We start from the raw sequence: 12,801 nt of genomic DNA, 5'->3' as shown, positions 1-12,801 counted from the left end.
TCCCCGCCTCAGCTCCCCGTGGCTATTTGAGAAACACAGAGCACTTTCTATCATCTCCGCATCAGCTCAGTGCAGGCTGCTTTTCTGATTTCAGGTTTTCTCACAGCACACCTTCCTGTTGTATTTCTCTGTGTTCTCCCTCCATCTGGTGAACCATCACCACTGCTGCAACCAGCTCAGCTCCAGTGCTGTCTCTGTTCCGTGTACCTGAATTTCTGAGTCTCTTAGTCACTAGGACTGTCTGGCATTGAATTTTAGTGAAATCCCTCTTGCTCACCTCACTGAGAAGCAGCATTCCTGCTGCTTGAATCCCCAGCCACCAGAAATCAACTTCCAGAATTCTTCAAAGATAAACTCCTGTGACTTAGCTTGCTGCCTATGTTAGCACATGGTGATGGGATCACGTGTGCATTGCCATGAGTCATGGGACCTCACTTTTTTGCCAGGTGGATTACTTTGGAGTGGCAGCCACGGTGTACTGCATGCTGCTGGGGACCTACATGAGGGTGAAGAACGAGGGAGGAGTCTGGAAGCCTGAAGGTCTTTTCAGAAGGTAGGTATCGGCATCGGGCTACAGCGGGAAGAGAATAACTAGGGTAGTAACAGGTTCCATCTGGCAGAAGGGGATCCTTTAGGCAGTGTGGGCACAGCACAAGGCTGGCCCAGGGCAGGGAGTGGTCACAGGGTTTCCCACTTAGCCAGTAGCCCACAGAACCCCTGGGAGCTCCTGGGTGGTGACAGGCATCCCGCCCAGGCAGGTGTCCCAGAGCCTCAGGGCTGTGCTTGCTTGTTTTCTTGTGTGTGGAGATGCAAATAATACTCATCCTGCCTTCCTCAGATCTTTCCTGTAAGAAGCCAAGGAAATGTGTAGGAAGTATTGGTTACATGCTTGTTCCTTGTCCAGTTACACTTTCTTCTCTTAACTTTTTTGAGGTATATTTAAAACATACAGAAAAGTGAACTTATCTTCTGTGCGCAGCCAAATGGAATCTTCTGTGCATATATACCTTCTGGGAATAATTTCAACTTCGATTCCCCTGGCCTTCCCTACTTACTTCCAAAGCAGAAAAAGAAAATTGGCAGTAATTTTATAAAATGCCTGTGCCATACATAGTGAAGCTTAGGTTCAGTCCCTGGAGATAACTTGGTAACTGTTATGTCTTATTCTGCATAATGAGCCATTATATCTGACAAGTGTTTTATGCTTCCTCTTGCTCATAATGGAAGGACCAGATGGTCATCCAGAAGGTCTCCACCTCTGGCCGCTTGTGTAAAGGAAAGCCTAAATCCAGCCCTATGCATGGCCCTGCTGCCATCTTTCTGTGCTCTGTAGCTCCTCTAGTTGACTTTAACCACTAGAGTAGCCGGAGCTCTTCAGTCAGCTCTCTCCTGAGTAGGACGGCCTGTCCACCTGGTCTGGCACATGTGCAGTTGGGCTCCTTAGAACTACGTGTCCAGATCACAAGATGCTGATAGTATGGTAGACACAGGAGCCAAAAGCAAATGGATCTTTTTTTTAATGAGGAGAGGTAGCACTATGTTACCCAGACCACCCTCTAACTCATGATCCTCTTGCCTTAGGCTTCCCAGCCCCTGGGGTTCCATGCACTCCCAACACCCAGCACAGATAGATTTCCTTTAAAAAATAAAATAGATTTTTTTTTCACTGAAGAGTTATTGCTAAGACTGCTTATCTTAAATCCTGTTTTGGGAGCCAGGTGTGTTGAGACAATTAATTGGAACTTTAATTTCTCTAATGTGGGATAGATTGGATGTGTCCACTCCTGATGGCCAAGTGCTCTTAGGTGAGAGTTCTGTTTCACTACCCACCTGCAGCAGTCGGGGCCAGAGCAGGCTGCGTTCCATCCATGGCCGGTACTTTCTCTCTGCAGGCTTCCTCATCTGGACGTGTGGGATGAGTTTTTTCACACCATGTTGAATATCCCAGACTGCCATCACCTTCCACCTTTGGATTTGCTAAGGCAAAAGCTGAAGAGTCTGTTTCAACAGCACTATTCCAACAAAATCAAGACCCTGCGAAACAGGCTCATTGTGCTGCTCTTGGAATATAAGCGTTTGAGAAAATAAAATTAACTGTGGACACTTTCCCAGAAATCATTTTGTAAATACTATTCTCTTTCTTTGAACCTTGATGTTATTCCAGATGTATTGTTGATATAAATGTTTGTTAAAAATAAAGTTCACGAAATACATCCATGTGACTTAATTTTTATTAAATTATCCAGCAGAATAGACAAAGTGGCAAGCCCTATGGGGCAGACCTGCCGGCCCTCTTGGCAGACAGACATTCATGTCCTTTATGGTGCATTTTTGTTTGCTATCTATGAATTATGCATTCTAATCCTATTACTTCAAAGTACCATCAATGGAAAAAATCTCAGATCTTGAAAAGAATTCTCATGAGCTGTATAGACCACTGGACCAACTTAGCCTTTCCTGGCAAGGACCTGGGAGGGCCTGTAACCCCGCTGGGCTTCCTCCACCCTCCCTTTGTGTCCTTAGCACCATGAAAAACAAATCTGAGATGACACCATCCAGGAGCACAGGGGAATTGCTTCCTCCCACCCTTCTCAGCTCCCATGTCCCCGACTCCAGAGGCAACCATGGCCCATTTTTTGTATGTGTGAATCTCTAAAATTGGTTCTATAAACTGCATTTTTTTTAATAGAACTAGCATCATTTTGCTTTTTTTCACTTAATATCTGATTAGGAACGTAACTGTAGAATGGCCTCATACTTTTTAGTGGAAAAATTAATTAATTAGAAGAATTAATGTTAAGAAGACAGATTAGTGCTTAGTACTGGGCAACTTGTTCTTGTTCCTGTGCACAATGGTTTGTTCTCTTGCTCTTGTTTGATTAAAATTAGTAGCCTCTCTTTTCAAGTTAACCGCTTGCCATAACTGTGGCACCAATTCTAGTCAAGAAAGAATAGTCAAGGTATAGGCCAGTAGTCTGGGACATTTCTAACTATTATTAAAAACTAAGTGGAAACAGCTCAAAGCAAAGTAAACTGAAAGTAAAAATGCTTTCTTATGCATAAGCCAAGATACATTCTTCTATTCTAATTGTAGCTATGTAATACTTGGTTTCTTTGAATAATGATTTCTGTTCTGTAACCACAAAGTACTGTGAGCCTGCCAAAATGAAAAGTATATATGATGAACTTCACAAGTAAAGATTGGGTTCAGCACCTTCATCTTGGTGTCTGTGTTGTTTCTCCACCCCCTTTCGACGACTCCTCACTATCCTCACTCCCTGTGGGAGCTGGACTCCTACAGCTGCCATCTGGTCTGACCACAGGAAACTTTCCAGAAGGGGAGGAAACTCAACAACGCCCCTCAGGTTAGAACCAGCTGTCCAGCTTCCGCGCTCAGTCCTACTGCTCCCTGAGGCTGTCCCGCAACACGGCAACCAGGTGATGGGCTCCCACAGCTGGACGGTACCAGCTTAAAGGGTCTCAGTCACTGTGGATTCCGGAGAACCTTGGGTGGTTCCAGGCACAAAAAGCACATCTAAGACATGTGTGCTGGATGATGCATGTCAAGGAAGGCTGGTTTCGAGGTGTAGGAGGCACATCAACTGTTTGTCCAGCAGTTCAAGAGAAGAGAGACCCAGACCTTGAGGAGCAGCCTCTTCCACCAGGGGAGGCCTGGCCTTGGCACCAGGAGGCCCCGAGGTTCCTTGGGACCCTGATAGAGCCAAAAGTCTTCAAAGTCCAGCTCTGAGACTCAGTTCCACTGCTCTCTTGCCCTCTAATGCAAGCCCTGTCCTTCTCCCCAGCTTTCTACCTGCCCCCAGTGGGGACACCCCTCAGCAACAGGAAATTCAAAACAGGACCAAAATGTCAAGAGCCAGAAGGAAAACTGACCTTTCAGGAAAGGTTTCTCTGTGCAGTAAGTTTTACAGTAAAAGAAGGTCCGTGCAGCGAGGGAGTGGGACAGTTGGGCGTTGGGCAGCTCCAGGCAAATGCAGCTCCCTACCACCCGGGCACTCAGAAACCTCTGCTCAGCCTCTGCCCCCAGGAGGCCAGTGGTCACAAGCAGAGCACACAGGGCTGGCTCTTAGAGTGTTCCCTTCCGTTTGAGGGGGAAAGGGTGGAAGCTTGGAGAACATCCCCAGTCCCATTGCACATGCACACTGCAAAGAGCCATGAGCTTCGGGAGGCATTAAAAGCAACAAGCAGAGCCAAGAGCTTTGCCACACAAGGGTGGGTTTCCTGGCTAACCACTGTCCTTTGGATCTCCTTGGATACATCCTGAGCCCCACCAGGAAGACTGGTAAGAGACTTCCGTGGAGCAGAAAGGAGCAAGACGTCAAAGGAGCGCTCAGCTCCACCCAAGTAAACAATAGGGGACGCCTCCAAAGGGTCAGCAGAGGGCTCCCACCTCCCGGTCCCCAGCTCCAGGTTCAGGCACTTACCTGCAGGTGCTTCTGGTCGTTGTTGTAGACCATGGCCAGGAAGATGGACATGAAGATGTGGCTGTTGATGATGATGCAGGCCATGAAGTACGAAGGGTACAACCAATGCAAGGTGTAGGCAGGCATCCTAGGAGGATTTGGTCATGTTTCCCAGGTGCCCATCCTGCTTCTGTGGCCTATCAGGCTGGCCTCAGGTGACATCCCCCCTCCCACAGGCCCTGGAAAACCTGCCCACTTTTCCTCTCCCCTGTGGGCTGCGAAGGGTCCTCAGAGCCATCCCTGTCCCTAATGCTGAAGCTCGCTCCAAACCTGCCCTTTTGACATTCTCAGTGCCTTAGGAAGGCGCCAGCATTCAACATGGACAGGACCTGAGCCATGTCGCTGTCCAACTCTCTCCCTCGCATGCAGTTATGGAGACCTAGGAGGAGAGCCACCTGGCCCGAGTGATGGAGGGAATCAGAAGCGTGGTCACGCTGCATGGCGGGAGGCGCAGATAGATTCCACCGACTTCAGCAAGAATGAAAGGGGCACCGTGACTGACTGGCCAGGAGGAGATGCGATAGTTAAACCACTTCCATGGAAACTGGATTTCCTACAGGAGGGATTGGAGGGCTGGAAGAAAAGACCCACGAGAACACAGCAGGACAGGGACTTCCCTGGCTTATGTTTTCACCAGGGCCAGCCCCAGAAGGAACGAGAGCCACACTGAGGGTCCTGCCCATCACTCCATGACAGATGCCTTCCCCTTCCACAAGCACTTCAGGGACTTGTGCAGGGAGAGCCCTGCCCGCACTCTGGAAGGGCTTTCTGCTCAGAGCAGCATTGGCTCAATCACTTCAGCCCCAGGAACCAGGCAGATCCATAACAAACAGGACGCCAGAAAGAAACACAGGTTTTCCTCCCCTGCAGCATCCACACAGACGGAGAACTGGCACGTGGAGTGTACGGCGATGCCAACTGCTGTTCACCTGCCTCTCCTGTTTCCTGCGGCCAAATGACGACAAGCGTGCTTGGGAGAACCCACCACGGCTCCCCCCCAAAGACAGAGCAGGCCCTTAAATCAAGACTCAGAGAAGATTCCAGAATAGAAAGTGGGTTTCAATACTTAAGAGCAGAATATCTAGAAATACCTCTCGTAGCTTTCCATTTTAAAAGAACCCATCTAAATTTAGGCTACCATTACTGTCAAATTTTATATCCTTCAATGCTTGTACAATAAATATGATTAAACAGCAAGTCCGTCTTTTCCCTCTCTGAGCGATGCTCTGTCAGGAGACAGCTGCTTTGTCTGTCTGTCTGTCTGCTGGTTGGTTTGTAGGCACATACTGTCCTTCTGGATGGTTCAGCAGGAATCTGCTAGGTCCTGATGGTTGGCAAGGTCAAGGTCAGAGAGAGAAAGATGGGCAGAATTACAGCCCCAAGGATTCTATCCCTTATCCCTGGAAGTGTATAATCTATTTCTTTTCAGACAAATGAGGAGTTTACAAATGTAATTCAGGTTCCTAATCAAGTGACTTTAAAAATAGGGAGGTCACCCTAGATGACCTGGGTTGGCCCCATGGAATCCCAAGGGCTCTTAATGTCAGCAGAGGACGGAAGGGAAGGTGAACCGCTCCAAGCCCATCAAGGACCCTGGGCAGGTTGGAAAGCTGTTACCTCCACCTGCAGGGGCAGCCCCAGGCCTCCAGGAAGGAGCAAGGCTCAGCCCATGCATTTATGGGCGCCTGTGAGACCCCACTCAGAGGATGTGGCCTGGCCTCACATACCTCTGGCAATACAGGCTGTATGAGAAAGTACTTCAGTCTCCTCAGTGTGTTAAGGGTGGAAACCTGACAGAATGCTGGCCTGCGCCTCAGAGCCCACATCATGCTCCAGTCACAAGGCTGGCCCGCAGTGCCCACTGTGTGGCCTCAGCTCCTTGGGCGGAGTTGACAGGAAGCCAAACCGAGACCAAAGGGACAGAATAGAATGCCCAGAAGTAAGCCCTGGTGTATGTGGTCAAATGACTCTTGATTAGGGACACAAAACCATCCAGTGAGGAAAAGAACAGTCTTTTCAGCACATCATTTTGGGGAAAACTGGACATACACATGCAAAAGAATGAAGTTGAACTCTTACCTAACACCTACAAAAGAAAACATAGGGCAGTCGATTCAGGACACCGGAGTTGACAATGATTTTTTTTTTTTTGATAAGATGCCAAAAGCACAGGCAACTAGAAAAAAATAGAAATATTGGACTTCATGAAAACTGAAGTTTTGTTCATAAAAATATAACATCAATACACTAAAAAAAAAACAGTCCATTGGATGTGAAAAATAATGGCCAACCACATATTTTTTGCACCACCACACCAGGTGTGAAGCGTAATTCTTAGCAGTAGGCTGTGTATAAAACAGGATGCTGACTTTAAAAACCCCAATGTTTTATAATGGTCATTAATATGCCTGCTGTTTTCTTAAGCAAGGCATTTTCTTTTGATGTTTTCCATAATATATTATTTAAAGATCCCTCTACAACAAATACAGACTTCTTTTATGAGGGGTAGAACCATAGAGACCCAAGGAAAATTATAACAGTGTATCGGAAGTAACCTATAAAATTACTAAAATTTGAGTATGCACCCTATCTCCCCTCTTTTGCCCTGGGGAAGAGGTTTTGTTTCATTTGCCTTTGATGCTCCCAACACTAATTAGTTAAATGTAATCTGTGAATGGTGACAATCTTCACACACACACACACACACACACACACACACACACACACACCTACCTTCCCCTCAAAGCTTGCTTAATCCCAGGCTACACATAAACAAGTAGCTAAATGACAGACTCTGGGAGGCCAAGGCCAGGTCTGTGCTGTATCCCGGAATGTTGAACAGTACCTGACACCTAGTAGGACCTCAACATCTCTCTGTCCAGTGTATATAGGACCAGAAATACCTGACTCCCTGTAGAGCAGTGTGTTCAGTTGGATGCACCATTTATAAGTGAGATTTCCAATCCATGAAACTACAGAAGGCCTGAGGCTGACAGCTCAGGAATACATCCTATGAGAAAGGGTGAGGGTACAGATGTTTGCAGCTCACAGATGTGATGGTCTGTTACTGTCCCTCAAAAGTTCCCCTGTGATACAGTGCAAGTTATGAGAGCCTTAACCTAATTAGTGCATTAGTCCCTTGGTGGGGACTAACTGGGTGGTAATGTAGGCAGTAGGGTGTGGCTGGAGGAGGTGGGTCTCTGGGGACTGCCCCTGGGGTTGCTACTCTGTCCTGGTGAGGGGAGCACTCTCTCAGCTTCCCGGGTGTCCTGTCCTGAGCTGCTTCCCTACTCCATGCCATTCTGCAGTGATTTTATTAAAATAATAATAATATAATAATTATTATTATAATTGTTGTTATTTTGTGTGTGTGCAGTGATGTTCTCAACTGTGAAGAGGTGTTTGAAAATCGACTCAAATATGCCACCCCCCACAGCAAGGAGAATGGCAGGCGCCTTTTCAGGGGTTAAGTGATTTTCAAAAGGGTGTCCCCAGAGTTTTTATTGAAAACCCCGATGTTTCCTGATGCATGTTGTTGTGGGAGATATGCTTCCATTCTCCCGTGACCAGGGATTTGTATTCAGCTTGGCAGAGAATGGGATGGTCGCCTATAAGGAATGTGAAGTAGCACGTGTTCTGACTGCTCAATGGACAGTTAGATCAGAACCTAGGACACGTGAGTGTGTAAAAGAGTACGTGTAAGAGGTTGTGGTTGCATGTTGCCCAATGCAAGTTATTGAGTTGAAGTTGCATTTGTTAATTCTAAAATATGGAAGGAAGTATAGTGTTTGGTCCACTTGAGGATTCACTCAATAGAGTATCAGACTTTGTTTCTTTTTTGTGGCACTGTGGAAATGTGAATGAGAACAAGTTGGTGACATCTTTCAGGTGGAAGCATTGTCCGAGGACACACTCATCAAGTTGGCCAAGAAGCCATTTTGTGAAGCCCCTGTTGTCTCAAGGCTTTTGGCGATGAATTCATGTGTGGAGACGGTAATTCTTCATGGACCTTTGCATTTGGTGAGTCACGGAACGTATCTGAGTAGATCATCATTTACCAACATGTCCACAATAATCTCACATATTATGCATAACAGGTCATGGCTGGGTAAATATTACCATTTCCTTTTTTGCATTTAAGAAAAGTAATAATGACATTATATTTTCTCCTTTTTTTGCCTTGAAGTATGTCAGTGTCTTAACCAAGCATGATTGTTGGTAGGTAGGCTAGCAAGAACTTGAACTCAGGGATTTTACTGTCATGTAAATCTATTGTTTTTCATTGATTTCTATTAATATATCCAGGTTGGCATCCATTTCGTTTTTAGCTTTTGACTTTCCCAGCTGTGGGCACCCTGACAGCCTTCAACCTTCTGTAAGCACAGACAACTCTATAAGGAACCTAAAGATAAATTTCCCTGTGCATATCCCCTTGTGAAACTGCTTAAGCACCACCTGGTTTACACACAGGTGGAATTTCTAGGTCAAAGTGTGCATGCTTCCTTCTTTGACTAAGCACTGCCAGGTGGCTCTTCTGAATAGCTCTACCTGTGGCCAGGATTGTATTATCTAGCTTTCTAACTTTTGCATGTGGAGTAGATACATAGTGGGAGCACACTGTTTTTGTTGGTATTTTTCTTGGTATCTATTCTGATGCTTTTCACTGGGGGATTTTCTCCTGTGAAAATGGGCTTCCTCTGGATGCCTCTGCCCGTTCCTCTACTTGACCTTATTTTCTTCTTTTTTTAAAAAATTTTTCAATGTGACTTTTTAATTTTAGTTTTATTAAAGACATTGTCCCTTGCTTGCATAGTCTATACCTAAGCACTAATCCTTGCTCCAAGGCCCAGCTTGCTCTCAGCTGCCCCGGGAGGGGAATGGTCTTTGGTGATAGCAAAGAGACACCCCTGTAGGTGTCTTGTCAGCCGTGCTTCCCATGCTCACAGAGGGTTTCAGACATTATAAAATTGAATGAGTTCATTCAGAAATTAGAAGTTCTATTGAAAGATATTTTCATGAGCCAAATAAAACCTATTTCTAGGCATCCTGGTGAAGACAAGGTTTTATCTTTATGTCTATGTTTTTTTCTATGTTTTGTTGTTGTTGTTAGAATAAAATTCATATGTTGCCAGACCATTCTAGCAGATGTGTAACTAGATGCCATTTAAATTACCCACTTTTAAATGGTAGACATTTTTTTAATGAACACTGCCTGTCTGCACCTTTTTTAAAAACAGGACTGGGCTGAGAAGCCCAAATACCAATGGTTAGCTGGAACTTATTTTTCATTTGGCCTGTCAGTATTCCCTGAGGTCATCTGTGCAATCAGCTTCGTTACTCCTGCTCCCTCACTGAATTAATAGAAACCATATGCTATGTATGAATCAGAGACACCAATCCCTGATTAGATGCTACCCTACTTTCCAGAAAAGACTGGGCACACCATGAGTTGCACAATGATGGGACCAGGGTCCAAAGGCTGCTGAGAGGGAAGGACTGGTTGTGAATGCATTTTTGAAGGCTCCAAGCTGGAACTCTAGTGGCACCAAGCAGGGCAGATGCTGGTGGGGGTATTTGGGTAGTTGTTGGTGAACACCTGCGCACCTGAGATGGGTAGGCATGGAGGAGAAATCAGCAGCCCATAGGGCTTTTGAAAGTGGTCTTATGTGAAAAGAGGCTCAGGTATGGGCACAGGAAATGACATCATTGCCTTGACAATGGATCAAACAGAACATGGAACCCTGGTATCCAGGCACCCACTTCACTGACCAAGCCATCCGAGCTCATTTGGATGGAGACACTGGAGTGAGAAGGATGTTCCCCTGTCCTTGCAAACAATGCCGAGCCACAGGCTCCCAGGAATCTCAGAGGGGCCAACTAGCCCTTTTGTGGATGCACTGGGTGAGGCTTCAACTTAGACGCCAGAGCCTCTGGCAATTGTCGCAGAGGAGCTCAAGAGTAACAGTGAGTAGCACAGGCCAGGTGAGCCCAGCAGGCCCTCTAGTCTGATCCCTGATGAACGGCAAAGGACTCCTATTCTTACTCTGTGTGTGTGTGTGTGTGTGTGTTTGTACTGATGGGAACTGTCCCATTGTGCTTTGACTCTAGTGTATTGGCACAAGTCATTTTTCTGTTTGTCACCATTTCCATTTTGAACCCACCATTCTTGGTCCCAACCCAGGGTGAAAATAATCAGAACACGGAGGAGCCCTTCAGGGTACAGAGCCTTGAACCTTACAGGCAGGACCAGCTTAGGAATGAGCTCCTGCCTGTCATTTGTGGGAGGAACCTACATTTAAGCAGCAACATGGGGTTAATCTCCTGGGATTCCATCCCCACCCAGCAGGTGCTGGATCTCTTGTTCCCAAGGTAAGCACCAGACCATCAAGCCCAAGTGTGTAGCCCCCTCATGCCTGGGTCTTGGGGCTGCCATGTACCTCTCAGGGACCCAAAGGTTTGTGATACCTAATGAGATAGAGGACCACACTCATAGTGGAATGTCAGCCCCGAATGGGACGAGTCCTAGAGGTGCCTGCCACAGCCTTGCAAGGGGAGTGAACTTCCCCTCTCAGGCAGAGAAACTATCCTGACTCCAGCTGATCCACAGAGGTCCGTGGAGCAGTCCCCACACACTGGGCACCACAGCTCAATGGTGTGCACTGAGCTCATTCCCAGGTGGACTCAGCAAGGCCAGGTGGTCTTTCTGGTGTGATATTGGCTTCGTGAAGAACGTAGATCTGTGCCAGAGGAGTCTCAAAACTCGGGCCTTGGGAAAAGCACTTTTGGGTTAATAAAGACATGTTAGTATACATAGTGGGACAGAGCGTCCTAGCTGGGACATAGCTGGACAGGGGCTTTGGACATGGCAGCTCCCACACCCAGAGAGATGTGGGAATCAACAGTTTGGGCTCATTCACTGATGAACATGGAGAAAGCACCCACTGTGTGAAGACACGTTTCCAGTCACATTTCATAATTCAGTGAAAAATGGGGTGCAAATGACTGCCATTGTGTCCCGTTTCATGGGGGTCAGCCTAAAACCGCAGGTGCCATGAGTACATATCCTACATGTGACTGCATCCCTGACTCCATGAGGCATAACTGCACGTTGTCCTCTTCAGTGACTATGGTGGACCCCTGGACCAACTTCAACATAGAATGGGCTTGGGGTCAAGAGGGTGGGCTCCTGTTTCCAGAATAGGGACCTGCAAGGTGATTTGACTTGGGAAGGCTGAGGAAAGACTGCTCTCCCCAATTCTGTGCTCTGCCTGCAGTGTAAGGTGTGGGGCTTCAACAGTAGGAGGGGTAAGGCGGGGAGTTGTAGGTACTCGTGGTCCACTGGGGAAGCCCCTGGGACAATGGATCCCCCCACACCACACCTCTCTGTCCTCCCTCAGGGCCACAGAGATGTGGTCTGCACTCATGGGAAAAGAGAGGTCCACCGCTACTCAGGGGGACTCAGTTAGAGCTCACAGAGAATGAGGTAGCATTGCAGCCCACGCCAGGGGAGGAGGTGTCTCTTGAGCCCTGAAAAGAGTGGGCAGGAGGACAGACACTCCTGGAAGGTGCATTCCAGGTTGGAGAGCAGGTAGCCAAGAGGAAGAAGAGTGTCAGGCCTGCCCAGAGGAGGGGAGAGCTGGTCGTACCATGGATCTAACGTTCCTTCATTGAAGGTTCTTTGCCTGTGGCGACCTGTCCTGTCCCTGCCTGTACAGCCACTGTGTCTGGTCTGAGGTGGACTGGTGTGTTCAGAACCAGGGACGGTTCAGAAGTGTAGGGTCAGAGGTTTTCTCTGGAGGCCATGGCGAAGGCAAGGCCAGGGTTTTGCTGACTCCACACCTGCCTCCCCACAGTGCCTCACATTCCTTCCTGGGAACCTGGATTAACTTCTACACCGAGGCTTCCCATCAGCCTCCAGGCTCTCTGAGTCTGCAGCAGCTGCTGCCATATATGGGGCTCTTGCTGGTTGGTTTGTACCTGGAGCATCAAGCATACCACCTCCTGGCCACAACTGAAGATGGCATATCCAGCCAGGCAGCGCCTGAGAGCCAGGCGGACCGGGGTGAGTACCTAAGGGTATATGAGGAGAGGTCTGACTCTTGTCCCACTGCAGGGAGTCTGTATGCCTGGTGTTGGGCTGGAAATTAGGATAAGCCTTTGTCCATTCAGGAAGTGACCCCAGTCTGCAAAGAGGTCCTGTGTGGGCTAAGGTCCTGAGTTCTTCCTGGCAGCAGGAGTATTGTCTGTCTGTGTGAAGGTCAGGGCAAGGCAGTCATGTTGGCATCTTTTCTCCTCTAGCTACAAGCTCAGTTCCTGTCAC

General features: G+C 47.6%; 1 protein-coding gene across 1 annotated transcript in view; it reads left to right on the top strand.

The window, feature by feature from the left end:
* LOC144372115 (mitotic checkpoint serine/threonine-protein kinase BUB1-like) overlaps window positions 1-2,136 on the top strand; it is a 44,104-nt gene extending 41,968 nt beyond the window's left edge. Inside the window, exons 23-24 of the mRNA XM_078035532.1 lie at window positions 447-553; window positions 1,893-2,136. Coding sequence (XP_077891658.1) covers window positions 447-553; window positions 1,893-2,088 — 303 coding nt within the window. The 3' untranslated portion in view covers window positions 2,089-2,136. The remainder of the gene's footprint in view (window positions 1-446; window positions 554-1,892) is intronic.
* The last annotated feature ends 10,665 nt before the right edge of the window (window positions 2,137-12,801 follow it).

Source organism: Ictidomys tridecemlineatus, chromosome Y (genome assembly GCF_052094955.1).
Source record: "Ictidomys tridecemlineatus isolate mIctTri1 chromosome Y, mIctTri1.hap1, whole genome shotgun sequence".
NCBI lineage: Eukaryota > Metazoa > Chordata > Mammalia > Rodentia > Sciuridae > Ictidomys > Ictidomys tridecemlineatus.
This window is presented reverse-complemented; position numbering and strand designations above follow the sequence as displayed.